The 27589-nt window shown below is 42.0% G+C and overlaps 1 protein-coding gene across 5 annotated transcripts in view; it reads right to left on the reverse strand.

Annotated features, from left to right (window-relative positions):
• Fas2 (neural cell adhesion molecule fasciclin 2) overlaps positions 1-27589 on the reverse strand; it is a 195999-nt gene that overhangs the window by 17952 nt on the left and 150458 nt on the right. The window contains exons 1-8 of one of the 5 annotated variants that reach the window (XM_033465053.2): positions 25066-25193; positions 21673-21838; positions 19012-19035; positions 14042-14211; positions 13116-13381; positions 10213-11272; positions 8986-9438; positions 1638-7279 (exon numbers count right to left, since the gene is read on the reverse strand). In XM_033465053.2, coding sequence (XP_033320944.2) covers positions 7167-7279; positions 8986-9438; positions 10213-11272; positions 13116-13381; positions 14042-14211; positions 19012-19035; positions 21673-21838; positions 25066-25159 — 2346 coding nt within the window. In that variant the 5' untranslated portion in view covers positions 25160-25193 and the 3' untranslated portion in view covers positions 1638-7166. Of the gene's footprint in view, positions 1-1637; positions 7280-8985; positions 9439-10212; positions 11273-13115; positions 13382-14041; positions 14212-19011; positions 19036-21672; positions 21839-25065; positions 25199-27589 lie in introns of those variants that run through there. The other 4 variants (XM_033465049.2, XM_033465052.2, XM_033465051.2 and 1 more) reach the window with 4 other exon arrangements.

Genomic DNA, 27589 nt, shown 5'->3' on the forward strand with positions numbered 1-27589 from the left:
TGCACTATTCAATAAGCTCTCTTATCCCGTAGTACGATTTCTTTCGCAAGTGCATCGGCGCACTTGCAAAGTGCAACTACACTTTTTTTTTTTTTTAATGAAACTGCATATTTTTTATCAAGCAGATCGATTCGCTAGAACATTCTCGGAAAACAAGCATTCCGGTGTAATTAATATTTCCCAAGATATTTCAAATTTTGCACAATTTTCTACGTCGATGCTGCATTGATCAGCGTCGTACTTCCAGTTAAGAAATATAAAATATTTCATAAAATATTAAACTTTTTGGTATTCTACTTCAATATTTTTTCATCGAGAATGTTCCAGAGAATCGTTCTGCACATTGCAACTGCACCGATGCACTTGTGAAAGAAACCTGCTGTGGGATAATGGAGCTTGTTGAATACTGTAAAACTTTGCTCAAATATTAATTTAATGCGAGATAGTGGAATACTTATTGGACCACTTAATGCGCAGGCTGCCCCTTAAAATGAGGAACTTGTGACCCAGAAAGTGCATCTGGCACTTTAATATTTCATCCGACGTGGTGATGCGTGACTGATCCACATCCAATTCTGTTTTTACGCGGGTAGATACGTTCCACAGAAAATGTTGTGCAAAAATAACATCGTGTACGTGCATACAAAAAATCGCACAGCCCTAAGAATATATCGAGAAAATTACAGTCAATGGAAATAATTGTAATTAAAATTTAAACGAAACAACTTCTGCTAACACGAACGCTAAAACGAACGAGATCGTTGAAAAAGAAAATCGAATTTGTTTTCTTTACGGACCGTATAAAAACAGAATTGCGTGCGTTCTTCATCGGAGCGGAATAAATTAATTTGCTGCTACATCAGTTCATGATGAAAAGTCTAGTTGAAACGAATGTTCGTTGCACCGTTCAATTTTTGTTGTTGTAATCGGCGATTTCAAAGCAGAATTTCGTAGGATAATCGATGACTCGCCCTGCGAGGATCGGCGAACCGGAAGCCCGAAATCGCGAAAATACGTTCGCAACTGAGGCTTTAAAGATCCAGCTGATGCGGATCCGGGGAACGCGCGGAATCCTCGGGAAGTTGGCGCAATTCCGTGGTTCCGGGGAACAGAAGGTTCATTGAAAACTGCTCAAAGGATCGAGCACGGGCTACAAACTACGTTTGTACTCGGTGGAAGTCCCTTGACGTCGAACGAGGCTTCAACTTTCGGAAGTTCCACGCAAAGTTAGGGTTCCAGATCCGACTTTGTTCTTAGGGCGGAATTGAGTGTCGGAACTGCGAGCAGCACCGAAATTCGGGAATTTGTAGCGTCGGAACTATGGGGACCGGTTTCCATGTTAAATATCACTCCTCGATTAACAACGCGATCCCCGATACAATGGAATCCTCCGTTAGAGACGTTTGTTAAGGAGAGTTAGTAACGTGTGCAGAGATTTTTCTTGGAGACGTTTACGAGAGCACAATGTTCCCTCGTTGTGTGCTGCCGGCGTTTTGGTCCGCGAAGCGACGCGTATCGAGGCCGATCTGTATCGAGGATTCGCTTCTCGAGAACTTTTCAAAGAGGAGAAAATGCCAGAGACCATGCGGCGACACATAACGACGGAATACTGCGGTAGCGTTTTTTTTTTTCTGAACTTGTTCCAACAAAGATTTATTTCTCAATAATTACAAACGCAACGTCGAAGTGCTTGGACGTGATATTTCGCATACCTTAAATAATCCCTCCTCGTCCGCGAAGAGCTCCATATCGCTCTTAAATACTTCCCTATTTGCTAGATCGCTCGTCGATCCCGTGTCAGGATCCCGAAACGAGAGAGTTCTCTCTCCTCCTCGGAGACCACGGAACCGCTTCGTTTCGTGGCTGAGATTCTTTGACCGAGGCGCCTCCGGTTCCGACACGATTTCCTGAACTTACGAGCGAAGTTACGAGTTCCCTGGTTTATTGACTCGTATAATACACGCCGGTACATCTCTCCCGGTGGTCGTGAACGAGCCGCTGTCGATCGCACGCTGCGCTCTCGAGCTTGCATCGTCACGACGCAGATCGGCACACACGAAATGCAACCGTCAGGTTCGTTTACATGAATCTAAACGCGAGACCGGGCGAGCGTTCGATATTCGACGGCCATCAAATTCTACCGCGAAATTTTCCGCGAGGAATCGACTGTCGTGCTTTTTTTATTCGCTTCGCGGTATCGGTAACTTCGATTTCGGTCGCGCGTCGACTACACAGTGACGTAGCGTACTTTTCACGCGGTTTTTCTAGACCCGATCCAAGGTGAACGCGTTGTTTTCGTAGACGACGCAATTGCATAGATATTCGCGATTTGACATTATTCCACTGATTTCACAATTTACCGACAATTGACTTCTTTGGAATCTCGGGCGAACATCTCGGCATTAATTAACACTTAGAAGGCGGTGTTCACGTTCGTTTCGGAACACGTCGTCCGGCTACTCAGTCCATGGCGATTAAAGTTGCGCGATTAGCTGAATAAAAAGGCGAACGTACGCAGACGGATTACCATTAGATGGACGTTCACAAAAATTGTTGCACAACTGTCTGACTATATAGCTGTAGAATGATCAAAACATCAGCCTTTCGGACGTCGACAATTCTCTTCCGCAAACAAACCTTTCGAAATCCTAACGACGCTTTAAAATCGCCTGCACGAGATGCAAATGTTTTCGCGCAACAGACAGAAGCGTAAATAAAGGTCAGCGTAGAAAGGTGAGATAAAAGCTCCTTGAATCTCGTCGATTCCTCCGTCTCGTAGAAACAGGTGCTTTCGGCGAGGTCGTTGTTCGAACGTTCGCGCCGGCCTCCTACTTACAATGCACACTCTAGAACACTCGGACTCGGGCCACGTTTACACACAGATCACGGAATCCTCCGGCACGTGAGAAAGAAAAAACAGAAGACAGAAGAACAGACAAAAGGTACGTTCGATGGAATGGAAGTGTCGCCGACGGTGAACACAGGCGAACGTGTGTCGCTAATCAAAAACTAAAAATAGATTTGTATAGAAAAAGAGAAAGAACGAGATTCGGAGGGGGTTACGGGTTGTTGGAGTTGGAGAGAGAGAGAGAGAGAGAGAGGGAGAGAAAACAGAAAAATAAAACTGAAACGATACAAGCGCATGCCATGCGGTATAATCTAACATCTAAGAACCCAGGCAAGTGAGTAAGACGTGAGGGATCGAGGTGCGACGACCCCGTCGCGTTTCAACTCGACGACTCTTGTCCGTGGTCGATCGATAGCCGCGTTAGGCGAAAAGACGGCGAGAACAACCCCCGATATCTTCCGCGTTCATGGACATAACACGTGGTGCGAGCCCCCTTCGTCGATAGGGGGGGGCCGTCGATACCTCGAAACCCGTCGCCCGGTCTCGTACGGAGCACCTATCGTCGTCTCATACACGGTCAATCAACGATTATACAAAGAGATACGTTTAATACTAATGGTAATGACGATACGATGTACAATAGGTGATCAGTAACACGCTACGTAACAATTATTGTAAAAAGTACAGCAGCTAGTTTTATACGCAATAATAATCATAAATGGTGTCGGGATGCGGAAATGAGTTCTTAGCGATTTAATTCGTGCACATTGATTCTAGCATAACTTGACTCCTTTTCTTTTGTAATTTGCTTTTTCTTTTCGACCTTTAGATGCCACGTCAACTTTAGAGACCATGTAGGTTGTATAGCGAAAGGTTTCGTTGCACAGAATAGAATTTTTCAATAAAAAAGAAAATATCAATCCTTTAAAGGTCAAAGTTAAACGCAACTGTTTAGACGTTTTTGTTTCGTCGCAGCTCTGTACACGCAGATGTTTCGTCAATGTTCATATATATATATAAAAGTACGAAAATGAGGAAACATCGTTACTAGATATGAGAGAATTAAATGATTCGAGTATGATGACGACTTTAGCGCGAAGGAATTAAGGCAAACAAGGTGCAGACTTTCCGACGCAAGACTTCTTTGAGATCAATCCACTTATAGGCCTGATATTGAGCTAACCGTTGGAAAATGAGTTTCGCGAAGTCTGAGATTCTTAACGACCGTGATATATCTTATGATCAACTTCGTCGAGATTCTAATTTCAACCGCAAAATCGGAAAGTTATCATTTCCACACCCAACGGTAATAATAATAATAATGATAATGATAATAATAATAATAATCGATAATAAATCGTAATCATAGCGAATAACATTAAACTGAAATCCGTAATCGTTAATGATAAAATCGTAATCAGAACACACATCATGCGCACTAAAACACGTACGGTCCAGTAGCTAATCAAGCAGGACTAAATCTGATGACTCAGTTGGTGAGTTGGTATCGCCCCCAGAAAATTAATAACACGTTTGTACGCAAGAGGAGAGAAATTATTGTATGCAAATCGGCTGCGGAAATTAAACCAAATAATCGTAATAATTATAATAATAATGATAATTAATAGTAATAATAATAATAATAGTTAATAATAATATTAGTAATTAATAATAATAACTAATAATAATAATAATTTTAATAATAATAGTAATAATAATAATAGTAGTAATAATAGTAATAAAAAGAGGAAATACTAAAAACTAATTTATGCGCAATCTAACGTATGGTTAAGATCGGCGTGCTCCCGTTCCCGCGGATGCCTTCAGGTCTCGCCTCAACCTCGCGGATCCGGTCGTGTGTCTTCTGACATAATCGAATCGATTATCCCCGAGCGAGCGGAAACGGTCTCTCCGCGTTGGACACGAGTCAGCGCGCGCGTTGCTTTAAGTATCTGTGGTTCTTTGGCTAGAAAATGAAGAACGTGTGTCGCGGACCGGGACTCGACGCGACTCGACGCGATTCGCCGAGATTTGACGCGGCCGAAAAACAAACGGAAACGTGTCGCTAGACCCCACAGAGGAGTTTTTAGCCCCCGTAACAGTGTGTTGTTGGTCTATCGTTCGACAAAAACCGATTTTTCGCGGTGATCCCGCCTGGACGCGTACACGCGTAATGCGGCCTGGTTTTTCCTCCTTTGTCCGACGGATTCGTTTCGATGTTTGTCGCGGGGCTCTTCGTTGTGTAGCTAAATCTACCCTTCGTTGTGTTTACCTCCCTCCGGAAATGTAAATTCGATCCAAAATAGTTGTCGTCGGAGCAGAATCTATAGCGATCGCTGTCAGTCGAAGTCACTCTGTTCCGATGTTGAAACGTTAACCGATTTGATCGACTTTAAACGATTATAGGTAGGCTGTTAATTTTATAGGCAAAATAAATACTTTATACATCGAAATGGGAGAAAATAATGCATATTCTTTCTCTGATAGCTTCAATAAATTGAAAATAAAATAATAGCGGAATACCTACTGTACTTGTCAATTTTTCTGATATTTCGATCGGTTTCGGATTTTATACGTCGTTCGCAACAATTTTTACAACATCTCATGAATTATTTCGTATCGAGGTAGACGTACAAACAAGGGAAGGTCTTTTGCAGTAAGAAAATTCTTTGTACAGCTTTCTGCAAACTCTTTTCGCGATAATTAACTCAAATCGTCTCGGCTGTATTATACAAACAGCATAACGATCCTCTTTGCTCGATCATCAGAAATAAACTCCAAAAAACAACGATGGAACTGGCCCAATCAACAACGACCATGATAACAAACTTAGAAAACATTGGCATCGTAAAATACACCACGATCTTCGTCTCGAACAATTGATTCAAAAAACGAAGTGTCTTACATCTTAAGCTAGCAATTACGTGCAGCTTTTTTTCACAAAAAAAGGAAAGAAAAAAAGAAACAACAAGAGAAATGATGCGAAATGATTTCGAATCACTGCAGAATCCTGCTCCGACCGCGCAACCCAAACAGTAACGAACAACACAGCCGGGCTAGCCGTATAAAAATCCCGCCTCCCTCGAAAACGGAGAACAGAAAAAGAGAAGGAAAGAATCGAACGCGTGCGATATCCTCGGCGTGTCGATATCTCGGCAACCCTTCCCGTAGAAAACACCGCGTTCTAGCACACACCAGGCATTTGGCAATGTAAGGCAGTAAGTCGTTAGGCCCGTGGAGCCTGTCTCTCACTGTACGCTAAAATAGATCCGCAGTGACGCTCGGTGTTTGTCAGTGGTAGGTAACGACAGCTCCTCGAGCGGAAGCGGCACGTTACGATGACGGTTTCTCCGGGAGGATTGTTCCGAGAGGAAGGCCGAGGACGACCCTGGAAGGACCGGCCGGTCCCAACGAGTTCGCTTAATTAACGGGGAAACGGTTTTTCGTCGGAGACTCTTCCGTTTCTTTTCATCGTAATCCTTTCTCTTTCGCGTTCTTTTATCCGCGTCCTTTTTCGGCTCCTCTCGGCTAGCCGGCCTCGCAACGCGCCCGCCTCGTCAGCTTCGCTTACCACTAATACAAAGAAAACGTACCAGTACGTTTGGCAGCGGCGTGCACTTCGACAAGCACCGCAAATACACTCCGCACCGTGTTCTTTTGCTCGGCTCTCGTCTTTCTCACTAGTTTACATATCGAACCACCCACTTATGCGCTAAAACGGTTCTCGTTTGAATCGGAATGCTGTGCACCGGTCTCCTCTACAAGCGACGCGACACCTTACAATCATGCGTACGTGTGTGTTTTTCTGTATGTGTCTGTGTGTGCGTGTGTGTGTCTCTCTCTCTCTATTTTTGCGTATGCGTATAGGTGAGCGTGTGTGTGTGTGTGTGTGTGTTTGTTCGTTTCGATACCGCCGGAGAAAATTTACGTGCGCGTCCGCGAAATTTCGACGGGGAAGAAGAAGAAGAAGATGATGATGATGATCTATATTATACTTCGTGGTCTCTCGAAAACCCGACAAGCACACACCGGCGAGATCACGTGTTCGTTCGTTCGTCCATATATGTATATCTTGTTCTCTAAAGCGTACCGCCGGCGAACACATTATAGCAACGGGATAAAAGTGTAGCAGTTTCTTTCCGAGCGTGAACACACACAGAACCGTCCCCGTCATTTTTTCATTTTTATACACGATACAGCTTTACGGTTTTATTTTTGGCTCCCCCTCTGAATTATTTCGTGTTTCGTATGTTTTTTTTTGTATGTTTCTGTTTCGTATTTAGATATTTTAGCTGTTTCTTTTTTGTTTGTTTTGCTTTTAAATGGCTACGAATAGAATCGTTATTGCTGTGGCAATGGCGGTCACGGCGAGCTTGGGAGTATCTCCAGCGGAAGGATCTATATAGTAGTCCGTAGTGGTGCCCGTAGATTCTGATAATGATAAAAATGTGACTTGTAAAAGGATCGTTGCGGCTTGAAACATGGTAACGAAGAGAGAAGGGGGGGTTGGATTATCTAATGCCTAGATATGCCCATCGAGTGGCTACCCGACTGTTTCTCTAAATCGCTTTGTCTACAAGGGTCAAGGGGACTGAGGAGTCTCTTAATTGTCGAATCGACGTTTACGTTCGACGTCGCGGCGCTCTCTCGAGCGGCATTGTTGCGAATTGCTTAAAGCGGCTTCTCGGAGGGTTGACGGGATGGCTTTTGAGAGGACAGGATCGAGGCGTCTTCTTGCCATTGTCTCGACTCGATTGCCGTGGGGTCGCGGACTTTTCGTTCAACGGGAATTTCCATGATCATTTTAGCGGGCCTCGTGGCTTTGAGACATTCTACGTATATCGTAATTTGAAATATTCTTCGTTCTTCATCCCTCCCTTCATTCTTTTTCAATTTGACAAATCGTTCACTGAATCTGGATAAAATAGTGCTTGTACGTTGTTTCAGACTGCGGATTTTATGCACTTATGGCAGAAACGAGTTAGTATAATTTAAAACAGTGAAAAGATTAAACGTATTAATTTGAATCATTAAAATTATTACAGAAGAAAATATTATGCTTGGTTTCTGTGCCTGACAATGAATGGAGACAATTTTTATTTCGCGTAAAGATTCGCAGTCGACTTATTACTTGCGAAAGATTAGAATGATTTTATTTTAATTTTGCATAATACACTGTTGCTCTCTTTGGGATACAAGGTGTAATCTTAGGATTTGTTTTTTAAATTCTATGAACATTCTCTGTAGACTATAAACCGAAATATTCAAAATAATACAAAAATACATAAACTTAACAGCGAAAATCAATTTTCCTGCAACGTTAAGAGACCATAGAGTACCGTTACAGGGCTAACTTGTCACACCTTGCTTTATCTTTCAACGGAACAACAATTATGCATCTATCCACCATGTTCTCTTTCTATCGTTGCGTCGACTTGACAGCAAGGAATAAATTCAACTGAAGAGATGAAGGACGGATGAAGATTAAACAAACAAAAATAGAAATCAAAAGAATCGTAGAGCCTTTTCTAATAGACTCTACCTTAGAACAGTGTAATTAAAGAAAAAAAGTTCTAACATTATAAACTCCGATGAGAACAGACAAAGAATGAAAAGTAAAAATACTTTGTTCGCCAATATGTGAAAAAAAAACGTTTCACATAATAAATACTCTTCCGACCAATATATTTTTGAATAAATAAATATCAAGGCGTTTCAAACTAGGACGAAAAGGAACGATCGAGGATCAAGATCAACGTGGCAAAGACAAACGGGAGCCGCAGCGAAATTTTCAGTACCCGATCGGACAATCGAAATGCCTCAATGACCCTTTTCCCTCCTCCTTGAGTGAACAAAATAGAGGCGACGATAATTAAACGGTCTTTCTCGTCAATGAAAAAAAAAAAGAACCATATCAATCGGTGCGATAGCCTCGTGCACATATATATGTATGTATATATATATAATAATATTTCAAAGAGAAATTACGACTTGAAAAAGGGCACTAATACTGAGATACGGAAAATGGTCCTCGAAGATGAAAGAATTTGGCGGATGATATATTCGGAACCACCGTTCTCCGATGAAGGATAGACGAGTTTCGACAAAAGAAGAAGACATGGTATGGCAACACTTACCCGTTGCGGTCTTAAACCTGGTCGCGCCCGGCTGGCTGAATCCCATTGCGTTGTGCGCCCTCAGCTCGACCTTGTAGAACGTGTCCGATTTCAGGTCCTTCAGCCACTGCTTCGTCCTCCCAGGCATCGTCACTTTCTGAGTTCTACAGGTGTTCTCCAGGTCCTCCCAGCTGCCGGACACGCGGTTTATCTGACAGACTCTAATCTCGTACATGTTGATCGGTTCCCCGTTGTCCACCGGGACCAGCCACGACAATTCGTATTGATTGCTGAACGTCGACAAGTCGTATTCTGTCGCCGACGATATTATTTTCGGCTGGTTCGGGAAGGTCCTCACGGGCGTCGTCTCGCGAAGAAATGCCCCCCAATTGCTTCGGCCAACCTTGTTCTGCGCTGCGAACTGGAATTCGTATGATGTTTGCGGTATCAGGCCCTCGATGCCGTACGACGACCCTGGAAACGACAAATCGTTCGAATCAACCGATACAATCACGACGTTCGGCTTATTTTCCTTCATTTTTTTGTCCTTCCCAGATCGTCTAAAGCACATCAAAGTTTCTCTTTCTACAAGAATTCGTCGATAACTGTTTGCATCCTCCGCTCTAACTTTTGTTCTGGTAAATGCACACGTAGATTCTTATACACATTCTTATAGTTAGAATTAGGATTCTCGGAAAACGTTGCTGCCAAGAGCAACAAGATGCTGTCGAGAGAAAACTTGCTGCCTGTGGCTGTTCTATGATAAGTTGCTCCTGATGTACAATCTAGATCACTTCCAAGCTTGTTGCTGATGCCAGATTTGTATTAACTACCACATTATTTTTAGAAGCAATGCAAATTGTTGTCCAAGGTAAAAACGCACTTGTTGCTCTAGCCAGCTTTCGCACGAGTATCATATTATTCTCAGAAAGAATCTAGAGCGCTTCCAGAGCAAGAAGCACTTGTTGCTCGTGACTGTTCTACAATTACTCTCGCTAGCAATTCTATAGTGGTTTCTACCATAAAAAGCACTTGTTGTCCTAGAACAAGTTCCACCTTGCTCCCGGTACCCTAGATCATTCCGTGGCAAAAAGTATTCGTCGCTGGTGTCAGCTCCGAAGGGTTACATTACTTTCGAAAACTAAACTGCTCGCAAGAAAAGTACTTGTCGCTTTTGAAAGCAATCTGGCATTGGCGGGCAAAGCGGGCCGCGCCGCTTTCACCGTGAAGATCCAATCTGTCACTTACCAACGGACAACGTCTTGTTGCTCGCCTGCTGCCAGGTCTGACTCTCGTTCTTGTACCTCACGACGACGTTGGTGATAGGTAGCTCCACGTGCGTAGACGGCAGTTTCAGCTCGAACTTGATGGTGGTCGCCGTGACCTCGATCATCTTCGATTGCTGTATCACGCCAGGCTTGGAGGCTTCGCTGAGTTCAATGTTGTGCGTCCGGGTGCCATGAATATTCGACGCGATGCAATTGTAGACCCTGTAGTACCGCCTGTCGAGAGGCACGATCATCAGAGTGGAGCGCGGTCCGGCACCATCCTGTTTGATCATGGCGTCGTTGTCGATCGTCTCGCCGCCGTTGACGGTCCAACGGATGGTCGCGTTCGGTATGCTCTCGGCGATGCAGCTGATGTTCACCGGTCTCTGATCCCAGGACCACTCGGTGTTGTTCGGCATGGAGGCGAACGACGGCGGAAACTCGACAGTCAAGTGTCCGTTCCTGCGCGCCTCTCCACCTGTATTCTGGGCGATACACTCGTACAGCCCGTCGTTCGATCTCATCAGCTTGTCGATGGTCAGGGTGCCCACCGTCTCTCCCTTGACCGTGTCAGACACGTTCTCCAGGAGGATCGTGTCGTCGTCTTGTTGCGAACCTTTCACGTAAGGCTTCTCAGACGTGTGCTTCTTGAAGACGACCTGCGGCGGCGGTCTGCCGAACGCCTTGCACACGATCGTCCCCTTCTTGCCCTCTATCTGGCTAGTGTTCTGGAATTCCATGATCTTCGGCTTCACGATCACGTTCACCAAGAAGTTCGTCGTCGCCGAGCCCGCCTTGTTCGTCGCCGTGCACTCATACCTCCCAGCGTCGTCTCTGTTCACGTTTGTGATCGTCAGCACGCCGTTGTCCGCGTTCACCCCGAAACGATCCACGTTCGACAGGTTCTGCTTCGTCAGCGATTTCACCCAGGTGTACCTCGGAGGCGGCTTGCCGTGAGCCTTGCACTCGATGTTCGCGTTCTCGCCCTCCACTATGTCCACCGAGCTCGGCAGATCCTCCACAGTCGGCCGCACGTGCACCTGGAAAATGAAACCCGCCGATCGTCTGATACCTGTCGATCGCTTGAGCTGGGTCGAGTTTCTAGAGGATAGATTTGAAGCACCGCCTCTCAGTTTCAAGTGTGACGAGCGCAAGTTCTCGATCATAGAAATATTTTCACTCGAAGCCTCTACATTCGAAACTCTTAGATTGCTTTTCATTTCTCAAGTGTCTCGGACACGTTTTCAGCCATTTCTGCGAACACTTTTCGATCCCTGTCATTTCTTTGTTAAACGACGCTTAAGCGCCGTGGCATGTGACACGTGATTCAAAAGTTTGCTATGCACGTCGCTTCCCAGCAACATTTATCGCGTTGTTAACGTTAAACGCCGAAAATATTAGATTAAATTATTAATTAAATATATAAAGAATTAAATTTATTACATTATTAATATCTTTTGTTTCGAGATCGTAGACATCGTAAGGAATCTTTCATAGGAAATTATTCGGCGGATTTCCAAATAAATCCCGTTCCGTCATTCTTGCAGAACAACAAACGTTAGTCACTTTTAATGCTCGGTAGGTTTAGCGTTAATGGTCTGGTGTTGCTTTTATGTGGGTGGACAACTAATCGGTTTCGTAATTTTAACAACGTGTGCGGTTCATATAATTGGTAGAACAATGTACAAGACTGACCCTATAGTATCGGTTTTTCTTATACGGATCAGCGAACAGAAAACTTAATAAAATTCAATTGAAATTGTCTAACATTGTGCCGAATAAGAGAGACATGCTTACTTTACCGATGAACGAGAAGATCGCGTTAATTACGTATGAAGAACAATTTTATTTCGTTGTGTGCGCCACGATCGATTTATCATAAAGTTGGCATTTATTATTTGAAATGATGTTCTGTTCTTTCCTGCCCGGGAACCGTGGTTAATTGGCGTACACAATTGTGGGTGAGAAGAGACTGCGTTAATTATGGAAATCAGCCTGACGCGCCTCGCTCGGACACAACTCGATTTTCCGAGCCAGCAATAATGTTTCGGATGCGTGTTTGCGGCCGCGGTGCGATATTGTTTGAACGGTTGCGTGATTTCGATGTTTCTAGGCGAAATCATTTGGATGGCCTGTTGTTTTGAACTCCATTGTCTCGCGATATTGATGTGAAAATGGCGGAGCGCTCGATGCTTAAGATTCAAGATAATTTCTAACTTTTAGAATCTAATTCTTTAAGTCATTAGATTGCGGATTTTATGCGTTTACCGGAAAAATGAGCAAGCGAAATGCGCAGCAACAAAGACACCGGAAAAATTTTGAAACTTGTTACGCTATTTTCTATTTGTTAGAACTATTAAAAGAAAAAGTACATATTTATTTGAATCGTGTTCCATGTAAGTGAGGAAAACAATTTTTATTTTGCCTAAAAATCCGCAGTCTAACAATAACACGTTGATTCAATGCTTTGCAATGGAATGGTTGCTTTTGATCTTAAGCTTACAATTCTACAGTGTGAATTCTAAATAAAATGTCAATTGGAATTGTTCGAAAATTTTCATTTACAAGCTTCGAAATACATTTGTACGAAGCTGCCGGTATAGGTGGAAGCCCATGGCCCCGCTATTGTTAAAAATACTGAACCTTTCGCATTGTTCGACTTTTTCTACTGCGATTATTTCCGGTAACGCTAGCGCGTCAGCAGCTGTCATTCAAACGCCTCTGTTAAAACAAGCCACGATCAAAGCGTTGAAAACTAGTCGAATGGAATTGCATGGATTTCACAATTTTTACCGGAAAGTGACCCGAATCTATAATTACTGTTATATTATGTTCCAACTTGGCAAAGTCAATGTAACGACAGGGAAGTGGCGCAAAGCTTACCTCAACCCGAATAGGTCGTTCCTTAAGCTCCCCGGTGGTCAACACCGAAGCCCGGCAAGTGTAGATCCCGTCGTCGGATTCCTGTACGTTCTTGATATTCAACGAGTACTTGTCGATGATGTAGTGGTCGTTCGTCTTAATTAATTCACCGTTGTAGAGCCAGTCGACTAAGGGCGAAGGCCTTGCCCTTACTGTGCACTGAATCGCGTAGTCTTCGCCCAGGATTGGGTATTGATTCTCGGGCGCATTTGTCCAAGTGATTGCAACTGCGAAACAGTGTTTGCTATTCACATCTCCAATTTATCTTACCCTCCCTCTCTACAAAGTATCTCTTTCGATCTCAGAAACGCAGACATCTTTAGCTAACTGGTTCAGACTAAGATAATAATTGAATTTATATAATATATATTTTTTATATTATTTATTACATATATTTTATATTATTTGTATATTATTTATATATTATTTATTTATATATATATTTGTATATAAAATTTATTATAAATTATATATATATATAATTATAATAATAATATAATAATTATATAAATAATTATAATAATAATATAATAATAATAATATATATTATAATATAATTATATAATATAATAAATAGCGTTAACATTTAATATATACTAAATGTATAATATTATAATATTATAAATACTGTTAAATGTGTATAATATATTAATACTATTTCATGTAGAAAATAAAATCTAGTTGAGAGCAATAGATACATTCGCTCAATCATTTCATCAATTTTAATCAATTTTATGTTAGCTCTGTTAAATGAACACAGTGGAATGTTCGATCATGAACGATCTTCAAACGATAGAAATATGGCGACAGCATTGTATTGTTTTCGTCGAAAGCGAATCGACGCCAAGCGTACCGAATTAGTTTTCGAATGGAAATTAGTTACTCACCAATAGTGTCGATCGTCACGGACTTGTTCAAATATATCGAGTTCGCGTAAGTGCCTTTACACGTGTACTTCCCGGCCTGCTCCTCTTGAAGGGAGTTGAAGTACAGCGACAGGCTGTTGTCCTGGTGTAGTTCGGTGTACATCGGCGGTTTCGTGTACCCTGAGAACGTGCTATTGGAAATAATCGAAACATTATTAGGCTATCGACGTTGTGTACACCACAGAAACTGATCTACGTTCTATGATGATGAGCGGAGCGTACAGATGAGTTGAAGAGTATAGGTGGTGGGGAAACATATTGTAATGATCTCGGCTCAACGTTTCGTTATTATTCTGTAAACATAATGATTTCACCCTGAAAATCTCCAGTCGAACATAATTCCGCTTTTCCTCGGAAAAGTTGCAAAATCCTAATGTGTTCGTTCCCATAATTTTCAAAATTACTAGGAGAACACCTGAATTGCCACGATATCGCGGGACAATCTTCGGTAACTAGAAACGATCGCTTCAAGCCTGGCAAAAGTGAAAGGGCGAAGGCAAAACTACGGCGGATATCAGGCCGGCCTAAGTATAGTCTAATCAATAACCAACCGGTGTTCGTAACTTCGTCACTTTTGCCACGGGCACCCGTGGAGATCGTAAATCGCCTCTGTCGACTAATCCTAGTTCTAAACGCGAAACATCGAGCCGATATCGGTGAAATATATCGTTACAGGTGGTACGAGAGAGAGACAGATAGAAACAGATAGGGGGTGGCGGGGGGGAGTGTAAATGAACGCGTCGAATTCGGATCGATGGCGTGAGAGAGGTCGGTCGCGGATCGATCGACCTCTAATTTGTCCTACTAACAAAGAGCCGGATCATCGATCCAAGGGCTACGGATCGCGGGGACCAGCAATTTCGATGCTGGCGTTGCGCAAGGTGGCAACCGGCACGAACGAGACGCATTCACACGAATCCGTGCAATTTACCGACGCCGCTTGGCGGTGTGCGCGAGAGATAAGGCGGTCCAGGTGGATGCTGAATCGCGGTTGTAATGAATAGTTCCCGCGGACCACGCGGATTCGAACGGTTGCGTCAGCAGCGATACGGTTTAATGAACCCTTTCGGTCCTGGCTGGCGTAGTCGCGAGCTATGGTCCCGCCGAGAAAAAGGGAGCGGTCCTCGATCTGATCTACGAATGAATAGCCCGCTGCCGCGATCTATCGAAGCCGATCAGCTCCAATGCCGAACTTCTGTGCACTTGCTGCCGCAGATGAAATTATGCGATATACGATTCACGGGGCTTAATAACCGCGGAAAGGGCTTCTGGGATACGAAAGGCTTCCCTTCGAAGAGACAAGCTTCATTTCAAGCAAAGTTTGCGCCAAATTGCTCTTGCCCTATTTACTTCGTGATGTTCTCTACTACTATATATCGTAAGGTTTTTATTCAGTTTTTGATTTTCATGATTTTACGAAAACTCAATGGACTTCGCTAAATTTTTCCAAAAGAATTTTGTAAATTTTTTCTAAATTTTTTCAAGATGAGGCTTTTACGTTTGGTGTAGACTGGTACCTTTATTATATCTTAAGACGCTTGTATCAGAAACTCTCATTTTTGTTCAAAAGGGAACGACGTGCGGAGACCAGCTAGTCTTGAAGATTTTTGCTGAACACGGTACAGCATGATTTTCTTAAAAGTTTTCGCAGTAAGATGAGTTTTCAGCGATGTTTATGAAATGCTACTTTAAAACGTACTTTTTCCATGTTTGCTTGAAAAGTTCCTTCTTTGTTCTGAAAAAGAGCTACAGTGAGCAAATGAGAAGATTAGCTTGCCTCTAAGACTTTTGCTGAACCCACTCGGCAACGATTTTCTTCAGAATTTTTATAACGCTATGTTTCTAGGGTGTTCATTTAAATAATTCCCTTAAAACCAGTCTTCCCTATAGATATAATGGTATGAATAATTATAGACTTAAACTTTTACATTTTCAGTAAACATTAAACATTTTCTTAAACATTTTCAGTTCATATGTAAACGGAAACTCAACAGAACGACATATTTGTATATTTCTATATTATTATATTATTATATAATATTATATATATATTATAATTAATTATATATAATATATTATATAATAATATATTATATATAATATATTATCTATATTATTATATTATTCTATATTGGAAATAATAGAAAATAGAATTCTACAAATATAGTTTTTCTTCAGTTAAGTTACTTCGAGTTTCTAATTACTAGCAGCACTGTAGATGGCCTCCTTTACCTGAGACACCCTGTGTATTTCAAAACTTAACAAAATATCATATCTATATATATTCCTAATTTAGAAATAATAAAAAATAAAACTATACAAATATGACGTTTCGTTATATTTTTGCATGAATATCAGTAGAAATGTAGAAGTTACTTCGAGCCTACAATTATGCACACCACTATGCATAAAATTCTCCCGTCTGTCAGCAACAAGAAAACGTTAACTACGTCGAATAACAGCTTCTAATTTATCGCACCGGATCGAACGGTGCGTCCTCGACAGTATTCCGAAGTTCGCCAACGCGACCGGCCATTGCAGAAGCAGCGTTTCCAGAGATCCACGGTAAATCGCGGCGAAAAACTGGCGGCATACTGAATAGAATTACTCGGCGGAGCAATTAGAAGGAAAGACCGAGCAGCAGTAGCATCAGGGGTAGAAACGCGGAATGGAAACCGGTAGCGGGAACGATTAAAACTGACACGACGAGAGGCGAGATGCGATGCGATGCGATGCGCCGAAGCGATAACAATGTTAGCCCGGCGATTATGCAATTCCCCTCGTAGTTCTTTCGCTTCCGATCGGTACACGGGCCGAGCCACAATTAATGAAACGGCACTCGACCCGTGTTCCTACGCGCGTTCGCCGTGCGAATTTATCGGCCGTTACTCCCCGCGCGCGACGAGCAGACATAATTATGCAAATCGGGAACGGGGTCCCCGTGTAATCGGGCAAACACGCGATCACGACGAATCAGTTACCCGAGGCTAACGCTCGTTAGATCGTATGATCTCGGTGGACAAATATTTGCCGGGGGCCATTGGGACGGATTATTTATTAACAGGGGCGACGTCATCGGACAGATTAACACTGGCAAGACAGTGGTTCGGGGCGGTGGTGTCGCACAATGGGCACCACGTGAGGTATTGCATGGTTACCAGATCATCGTTTTGATGGGGTACTGAAGATGCTGGCCACGTATATCAGGGATATTGTCACCCTTTGTCGTATTCTACCGGGACCATCGCGCGCGGTGAAGGTTTTAACCCTTTGCACTCGAAGATAGTTTAATTGGAAATCTAGAATTTTGTTTTCTTACCTAAAGTATATTTCCACTTTACATGAACTATTTCAAATTCGGAAGTTGAACCTGTAATACTTGCGTCGTAGAACAGTTTTTTTTATAGTATCAATAATTTTGATATTGTTAAAATTATTTTGAAACGAGATATAACAATTTTTTTTATTACAAAGCTGAAGAATCTTGTTAATCCTTTGCGCGACGATTTTCTTCATGGCTACGTTGATCAGCACTTCTTATATATTTAATTAACGATAATTTCCCTAGTAGAACGACATTTTGCTACCTGGACTCTTTTGTAATTAAAGTGACACATTCATTAATATTCAGAAAGCTAAAGACGGCGAACAGGAACTAAATAACATTTTTATTAAAATAGATACACTGCTCTTATTTTCTGCTTGTATCTCTTTCACTGAAAAAATGAGCTCACTATCACTTCAATAAAATGATAAATAATACAGAACTCAACGAAACAAATTATAAATATGCCATCGAAGATCATGTCGAATTATTTTTCTGAATTTTATACTGCAGGCTGACCAATTGCTGTGTCTTTGGTTTATTTTCGGGAAATAAGACATATTACATTTTTTATTCATTTTTTTACTTATTTCTGAACATTATATTTATCGAATAAGACATTAAATTTCTTTCATTCTTTTATTTTGTTTATTTTTGAATGAAAAAATTTAATGTCTTGTTCGATGAATATAAACTTAATTATAACCGAAAACAAACCAAAGGCACAGCAACTGGTTACCCCACAAGGTCCCACTATTCTGTAACAGTTCAAATTTTAAGATTATTTGGACATTTTGATTCATCATTCTGATCTATCTATGGTATTATCTAAAAGCTAAGTTGACTCTTTTTCTGAATTTTATACTACACAAAATTGTTATTAAAACTGCGAGGGTTGCGGTGATAATAAACCAAGCTGATCCACGTTCGGCTCATCTCCAGTTTCCCGGTCAATCAAACGGCACAGGTGAGCAACACTTCGCGTGGCTGACCCGTTAAGGGGTACGAAAACATTAAAACACGGCAAAGGAGCCGCTTAATTGCTGGAGGTCACATGGTCACGGTGACCGTCGGTGTTGCGTCGCTGAATGGCGGGCTCCATAACGCGTCCGGGGATCCCTTAATGTCTATTTCAGCCGGGCACCGCAGCTCTCGGTGGTTTTCTTGCCTGAACGGCAAAGTATACACGGGGGCAGCCGCTTAACGTTCAAATACAACGGGAAGCCAGTTTACTGGCTGGAAGGCGGAAAACTTTCGCGAACGGCTTAATGAGCAACGCTTAGTTCGCAGAACAATCGGCCGAGCCAGCAATTAAGAGCTCCTGTACAGTCTGTAGTAGACGTAAATCAGCCACGGGGGGTAGTGACGGTGTGGTTATGGTGGTGGCTGGCTGTGTGGCAGTGATGGTGGTGGTGATGGTAGTGGTGGTGGTACTGATGGCAGTGGTGGTGGTGGTGGTGGTGATGGGGTGATGAGAAGAAAAACAGTGTTCTAAGTTGCACAGAAACTAAAGTAACTAGTGAAGGTACATCGCAAAACAGAGGGAGCTGAAAACGATGACACTACGGTTGCGTGTAAAGTCTTGAATTGAGTTTTGTATACTCGCCTTTCGATCGGTAAGACGACGAGTCTGTGTGCAAAACAAGTGACAGAAATTTCGTTATATTAGTGGCTGGGTGGTGGTCGTGTTTTACTTGTGTGTTACATTATTTGTTCGTTTACTTGCTCTTTCAGTAATCTACGGATCGGCGCCTGCGATACCGATCTTTTTGCAGCGAGTAGAAATAGATGTACTGACTTTATTACGATCATTATGCTTTATTGTTTGTTACGGATTCACGTTGTGTTCGAAGAAAACTTCATTTTATTTGACACAGTGTATTTATCTTTTCTGGCAATTGTACTTTATGGATATTTTCGATTAATCGCCAGTCCTTGTTTTGCAGAGTTTCATACTGCATTAATTTCGATAAAGTATTTATTGAACTATTCATCTTTCGGTGAGATTAAATTTAGTAGGATTCGATAAGCTTGCAAGAGTTTAACCCTTCCTTGAAGTAAAAGTTCGCCAATTTTCTGTGTCTTCGTGTCGAAGAATGTTCGATTTATTATCCTGTTTGTCTTGCAAAACGTGTTTCCTTAATTTAAAAGATAAAACTAGAACGAGCGAAGCTGTTTTCTAAGATCTTTAGACAATTGCTAATTCACGAGAAGATTTGACGATGTTTCACAACGTTCGACAGGACTAAATAAAATTCATACGAGCCGAAGTCCGATTGAGAACGTTTGCTCTCCATAAAAATTTATTTGTCGCGAACTTATTGCTACAACTATTTGATCCAGCTCACAGTAACAGATGGCACGTATTTGCAAAAATCCATTCTCCTATTTCTACTCGCGGATGTGTCAGTTCGTTACCGCAGCTGACATCCTGCGCGTAACTCTCTTTCTCTCACTCTCTCCTTTTTAATTATTAGCTCGAAGCGGCGTTGTTATTGTATTGAAGAAAAAAAAAATAAAAAGAAAAAAGAAAGCTCAAAAGCGTGAACACCCCCCCTGCTCGTATATTCTCGTCTGGCCTGACACACGTTTGTTTGCGCTGTCGCGATATTTTTGCATTCCGCTTCTCGTTCCTCGCGCTCGCTACGATCACTTGAATAACGACCTTCAACTGCACTGTCTGCTCCTGTAAATCTAAAGGATTTAATAAATCAGCGGAGCCTTTGTGGCCGTCGTGCCCCGTGGAACGAACCCGGTTACAAAGCCGTGATTTTATTCGAAACTGTTGAACATGTTCCACGGCCCCGTTCTATGAACAGAGAAATGTTCCGGCGCTGCGAATGAATAGTGATTACTCTTATCCGAGAGCCGTGTAGACTCGGAACACAAATCCGACAATTGTATCGCGCGATATCTCCGTCGCCAGTGACGATTTCAGCAGGAAATTCTGAATATTAAACTTGTCTCGTGTAGCACGAAATTTTCTTCGAGGAGAAGACCAAGAAGATATTAAATTATATAATCGGAGTAGAGATCTTTTTGTCAAGAATGACCAGCTCGAATATGAAATTCTGTGAAGGCATTAGAAGAATCTGAGGATATTATTGTATCGTGTCGGACTTATTAAAATGGCCACAACAGGTATGGCGTTCTTATCAAACTCTTACGTTTCGTACAATTAACTCGAGGCAATTTTTATTTTGCACAAAAATCCGCAGTTTAGTAATATAAAAACAGTGTCGATGTTAGACTGTATTGGTAGCACGAAATTTTCTTCGAGGAGAAGACCAAGAAGATATTAAATTATATAATATCGGAGTAGATCTTTTTGTCAAGAATGACCAGCTCGAATATGAAATTCTGTGAAGGCATTAGAAGAATCTGAGGATATTATTGTATCGTGTCGGACTTATTAAAATGGTCACAACAGGTATGGCGTTCTTATCAAACTCTTACGTTTCGTACAATTAACTCGAGGCAATTTTTATTTTGCACAAAAATCCGCAGTTTAGTAATATAAAAACGGTGTCGGATGTTAGGCTGTATTGGTAGCACGAAATTTTCTTCGAGGAGAGGACCAAGAAGATATTAAATTATATAATTCGAGTAGACCTTTTTGTCAAGAATGACCAGCTCGAATATGAAACTGTGAAGGTATTAGAAGAATCTGAGGATATCATTGTATCGTGTCCGACTTATTAAAATGGCTACAAGAGGAATGCCGTTTTTATCAAACTTGCGTTTCTTACAATTAACTCGAGACAGTTTTTATTCTGCACAAAAATCCGCACTCTAGTAATTTAAAAACAGTGTCGATGTTAGACTGCAAGGATACAAGCAAATTTTTGAGGTGTGCTCGCGTTTTGTAAAATACTCCAGCGAGACGTAATGTTCGTTTAATTAATGTTCACTTGGATGAATCCACCAGTAAACGAAAGAAATTGTTTACAAATTCTACTCTTTACGAAATAAAAATCTGCACAAAGATCCGTAGTCGAATCGCAGCGAGCGTGATCGAAAACCCCCGAGCGACCGCGAGATTCCCAGAAGAAAGAGAAGCAAAAGTATCGAACAGCATCCTTTCTCTCAATTATCCTTTCGCCTCGACGGTCCCGGAGCGTTGCGCGATAATGTACGGATTCCGGACGCGCCGAGAAAAATTGATGATCGAGGATCGATCGGATTAATCCATGCCAAACGAGAGTACACGGTCGGCGAGGGGCGCTGTGTGAACTGCATTTAACGATGCACGGATCGATCTACTCACTTCAGGGACTCGATCGGACGGTTCTGCGTATCGAGCCATTGCATGTCGCTGATGAGCTTCGTGTCTTCGACCTTGGGCTTGCACGTCATGATGATGCTGGACCCGATTGGCTTCGTCTGCGTGTCGCCGCTCGGCAGGATCTCCAAGGAAGCTTCGTCCGCGAAAGCTGCAAGCAGAAACCGAGACGTGACCGGTTGTTACATTGACACGAGACGGATCGTTAGCGTTCCTCCGGCTCGAAGGAACGGGAAGGACACGGAAAGCAACAGAATCGGAGCGGAGAGACGCGGAGAGGGCGGCGAGACACCGAGCGTTCCACGATCGTTTCTTGCCTCTCGGTACCGACGCCGCGCCGCTTTAATCGGCCGAGGGTAATTGCACGTAATTCCGTAATAACGAGAGGCGATTACCTTCCCGCGTCCCTGGAAACTGTCCGCGATTTTTACAGACACCTGAAACACGAGCACGTACGCTCCCGCTAAGTCACGAACCGGCGCTCAGCGGAGCATTAGGTTCGAAAGGCTGGCCAAAATACGATTTATCAAATGATGACAAATTTTGGCTGTCCTGAGCTATTGAGATCTATGAACGACAATGTAACAGTATTATTTTTGTTACTAACGTCTGCATCGAAAGTATTGAATTTTGTAGTATTCATTTTTCTCTTCGTCCGTTTCTGAAATATCGCTCGATCGTCGGGATTTTTGCAATACTTTTTAGATAGTTGTACACTACAGTTTTCCGCGATCTTTACTTTTTTATTATTTGTCCGTTTAAAATTATTCAAGCTTGAAGACGATCTATTATTTATTCCGATATTTCTCATGTGTAGAATTTTCGCGAAAACAATTTTTAGGCTTCCAAGTTTTTTCAACATTCGAAATTGTAAAAGTTTGTGTTAGCAATGCAAAATATTAATAAATGGGACAAAATTAGAGTATAAAATTGTTTTCAATAGCTTTTAATTGTTTTTAGTTTCTTTTACCATTTACGATCATTTTTAATACTTCACAATTTTAATACTTGGCGACAATTTTTAATTGTCTTTTAATTGTCTTTTTAATGATTTCATATAGTATTTAAAGATACGATTTTGATTATTTTCAGTTTCTTTGCAAATAATAGTAAATATTTGTTTCTTAATGCTTAAAATTATTCCCACTATGTCGAAATACCATAAATAAGTAAACAGGCACGTTTTGAATTCATTAAACAATGAAAACAACATTTTCAATATTTTATTAATAATTCTCATTTGTTTATAATTATTCTGTCTAAGTTAAAATGCTATAAAGAAGATAGCAGGCACATTTCAGACACGTTAACTGAGGAAAATAATTATTACCAGGGAAATCGGGCAAATACCACACTGTGCAGCGTGCATCCGCGACGCGCGAATCCGCTTCTACACTCTCCACGGTGATTTCGATGCGTGCACGATTAACGCGCCACGGTTTAATGCGTGCCTCAGGATTCCCCGTGGATCGCTGCTACTCGAGCTCCGGAGGTGTGTGCTAATCGGCAAAAATTACGCTTCGTTTCGTATTCCGACGAGGTTTCCTGTGAATCGCGTCGTGAAATTGCTTTAGCGGTGTCTGCGATTTTGCTCGCTTTTGTTCGGGATGTTTCGCTCCTGTGTCTGCCGAGTTTGTTGGGCGGAGGTGTTTCTGTGGTCCTCATTTTACGTGTTAATAAAACAGTTTTATTAAACAGAATTTCGAGAACAATTAACTTTTTTGTTGCGTGCTTCGGGTTTTAGTGAAACGGCCCTGTCGTGGGAAACATTGGAGATCCAGTACATTTGGTATTCTTTATTTTACGTTCTAATAAAACAGTTTCATGGAATGGAACATTAAGGAGATTCGTTGTATTTTTGAATATTCTGTTTTATTCGCTAAGAAGACTCTTTTATCGAGCGGAACATTAGAGACTCGCTTCTTTTTGATGCTTTTATGCAGCAAAGTTGGACTAGCTATTTTTAATATTTTCTAGTAAATATGTTAATCGCATATTTTCTGTGCTGCTGTCTTTTTTGCTGACAAGACACTCTTATGAATTCACTCCACATTAGAATTTTACATATTACCGTCCTCTGGGTCAAGATGGAAGGGGGTAACTTGGCACGAGATGTTTCCCACTTGAAATCTCTCAAACGGGCCATCGATGGTTTAATTTGGATCAAGGTTTCTCCTGACACCCTTATTCAACTATGATCTTCCTGACACGGTGCCAATCTCAGCATGCAAGTTCTTCGAAAAAGTCGAGTAACCTATTTTTACTTTGTCCTACTTAACTTGTATTTTATCCACGGCGCAGAAAATTGTGTGTCACCTTTCAATCTAATCAATTGCATTTTATCGACATTTACAAGATCACAGAAAAATGATTCACAATCGTCTAAAAAGCCGAAGATTTTTAATTATTTCATAGCAAAAGTATTTTACAATCGAACGACGGATTTTATGCATGCAAAAGGCGAAAAGTTGCAATTTTTAACAGTCGTCAGACTAAAAGAATCAATGAATATCCACGTGTCACAATCGATTTATATTTGGACCCGGAATTAAAAAATTCTTACTTGAATAGCAATTTACTGACAACTAATTTCAATGTTCACACGTTTCATTAAGACCTGTGGAAGAGTTAACGAATCTACAAGGAGCACCTTAAAAAATACGTTGTTGTCAAAGATCGACAAATAAAATTACAAACGATCCTAAGCATAATCGGGTATATTTTTATCAGAGAAGTCCGCTGTCCGAGAGTCGACAGAGGAAATTCCGAATTCCTGTTTAACACATTTTCATTTTGCGTAAACATCCGCAGTCTACTTGTAACGAAATCCACATTCGTATTCCGAGCCAAAAGATTTGCGAACCAAAGATTAACTCCTTGCAGTCAGAGTCATTTTATCTCGAAATCGGAAATAGTTTTCCCGACTTATAGCATTTTCATTTTACATAACTTGACGCATTTTATTCGCACGAAATTGAATGTTGTGACCCGTGCAACAGTTACACTTTTAACCGTCCATAAAACGGAAACAAATTCGATAATGTTAAGATCATTTCGGGACGTGGTACGACAGCGCCTTAGAGTCGCCGCTCGAGTGCAAAGGGTTAACAATTCACACTAGCCGATCCGCAATTCCCATGCAACGGTACAAACGGTTTAAGCCGGGTGCAAGTTTCGGTGCGAATAAATTACCCAGCGTGTTGCAAAATGCAGGAATCGTTCAGAAGTTGGAAGACCGGGTAGCACGGGAACATCGGATTCGCAGGGAGGGAGGGAATTGGTCGTGGTGACCGTTAACCGCGACAAGGGACGGTATTCGGGATCGGGGATGCAGGATCGCGGGGGCGAGTAGCTTACACGAGGACGTAAGCTTCTTACCGAAACGAGCGTCGGCCCGGGTCGGCGGCACCGTGGCCCTGAGCACGTAGATGCACAGCACGGAAATGCAGATCGACGTCTCGGCGGCGCTCATCCTCGGGCGTCGCGACGCGGCAGATGCCACGAGTGCTTTTACGGCGACATACGTGCGTCAACTATGACGCCGGAATGCGGCTGGTTATGCCGGCGTTGACACGCAACGAGCGTGAGCCCCGGGTGCCCCGACGGCGCCGCTGCTCGTCGGTGCACGCACAACAGGAAGCCAGAATTAAGCTAATTAATCGTGACGAGCGAAAGTACGGAATTGGCCTAACTAGGAAATGTTACGCGAGCCCGACGCGCGACGCCCGCCGCTGACTATTCCGTTTCAGGAGTGCCGCTGTTTGTCCTGGCGATGATCTCTTCGGCTAACAAGTTACGTTGGCCTTGGCGAAAAGAACTTGAACAGCTTTGGAAACGCAATAACACCTTTTACAACTGGACTGAATGACTCGAATTCTTCGCAAACATTAAAGGGGCTAGTCTACTGTACAATAACTAAATTACTTGTTTTTTTCTTAATTTCTCTATTATTTGGAATTGAAACTTGAGCTAAATGACTTGAATTTTGTTTAAATGTTAAAGGATATTATTTTACTGTACATCGACAAAATACTTCATTTTTTCAATTTTACTATTACTTGGGACGGCGGAAAAAATTAAGTCTTTGAAACTTTTTTATCTGAATCAATAACGAAAAAAGAGATGTGTTTTGTAATCTCTAGATGCTGAAAATTTCATTGAAATCGGTTGACGCATGCTCAACTGGGCTGGGGAAAATAGATTTTTGAAATAGTAAATGGACTTCGAATATTTCAGTTTTCTCCTGTAATACAGAATTTGGCAAGTAAACTTTTTTTGATGTAGGACGCGTCTCTTCGCATAAAAAACGCGTCTCCTTTTCCGTTTCAGGTTCAGATAAAAAAGTTTCAAAAAGAGTTTATTTTTGTTATCGTTCCGAGTAGTAGCAAAATTGAAAGGAAAGTATTTTGTCGATGTACGGTAAAATAGTCTCTTTAACGTTTAAACAAAATTCAAGTTGTTTAGTTAAACTTTAAAGAAAGTTATAACGTTTTAAAAGGTGGTTGCCAGGGGTTGTAGATTATGATAATATCTTCAATATTGTTACACGATGGAAAAATTCTTAAACAGATATTACCTCGACTCTATGGCTTTTCATTACGGTGACTGAAAGTGTTGCTTGAACTTAGGCTTTACGTACTTTAGGCACTTACAGGTAACCGTGGGAAGGCTTTACTTAGGATTGAAGACAGAAAGTAAGCTCAGGGTTCGTTATTTTAAGTGTTTGCTCAGGATAGACTTTAATGAAGTTAAATTGTAACTCCACTCTTTGTCTTGGGTTTCAAGCAGATTAGATATGTGTTCGGTGGTTGTTTTAGGAAATTATGTCCAGTGAAGTAGGTCAATCGTCACGACTCTGGAAGGATATAATAAGCCAAGGAGTGAAATATGAATCTCCGAGGAACGCATTCTAAAAGAATTGGATTGCAGTACTGATCTCTCGCAATTCACGATCAAAATGACCGAAGAGAAATTTGAAACAGAACGAAGATCGAACGAATTGAAAAAGTGTCTTACAATTGTTGCAGACAGTTTTTATTGTGCACAAATGTCCACTTGATTGCACCGGAGGCTACTTGAATATCCCGAAATACGTCAAATAAACGCAACGGTAAAAAGTGAAAATAATACGCGAGATTACAAAGGATTAAAGCAGCAGCGGAATAACTTTACCTCTCGCGCCGGAATTACAAAAAATTCCCTCGCCAAGTTTTAATGAAGAGGGGCAAAATGTCCATGCCAGAGGCACCGGCGAGTTGTTAGGAGGCTTAAACATTAAAATCGATGAGTGGAATTCGAATTGTCGACAGTAGCGATCCTATTAAATTGCATGTCGGAGATTGCAAAAATTCATGAAGCAGTAGTAAGTCGATGACTGGAAATTTGTCGAGGATTTGTCTAGTTCCTCCTTTCGCTTCAGCCCCGCGAACATTTCTGTAGGGAGCTAAAGACTCCTCCTAAAGAGAAAACGAAGTAACGAGACGGTCCAGACTCCTCGATCAATTAAGAACTTTTCCCCGGGACAGTTAGCCGTCGAGGGTCGTGCTTCCGCGTCCTTGGCCGAACCACGGACCGGAAATTATACATGTGGCGGTGCAACGGCGACGAATTTCGCCCGGGCAGAAGAGATCGTCGTCTACGAGCGGAGTTACAGCCTCAAGGCCTGTGGCGTGTTGTTCCATTAAATTAATTGCCGCATTACAATTTCAGTCGCTAGGTATATCGCCGCCGCAAAATGGCCGACGTTTCTGCGTCGCCAGACAAGCAGTCCCACGGCCACGTTCGTTGTTCACGTGAGCCATCATCGCCTTCTTTTTTCCTCCACCGCTTGCTCCAATTCGACACAATTTCAATTTTCGTCGCATGGTTGATTACGTCAACCTGCGTCACGTGTCAGCCATCC

Source organism: Megalopta genalis, chromosome 12 (assembly GCF_051020955.1).
Source record: "Megalopta genalis isolate 19385.01 chromosome 12, iyMegGena1_principal, whole genome shotgun sequence".
Lineage (NCBI taxonomy): Eukaryota > Metazoa > Arthropoda > Insecta > Hymenoptera > Halictidae > Megalopta > Megalopta genalis.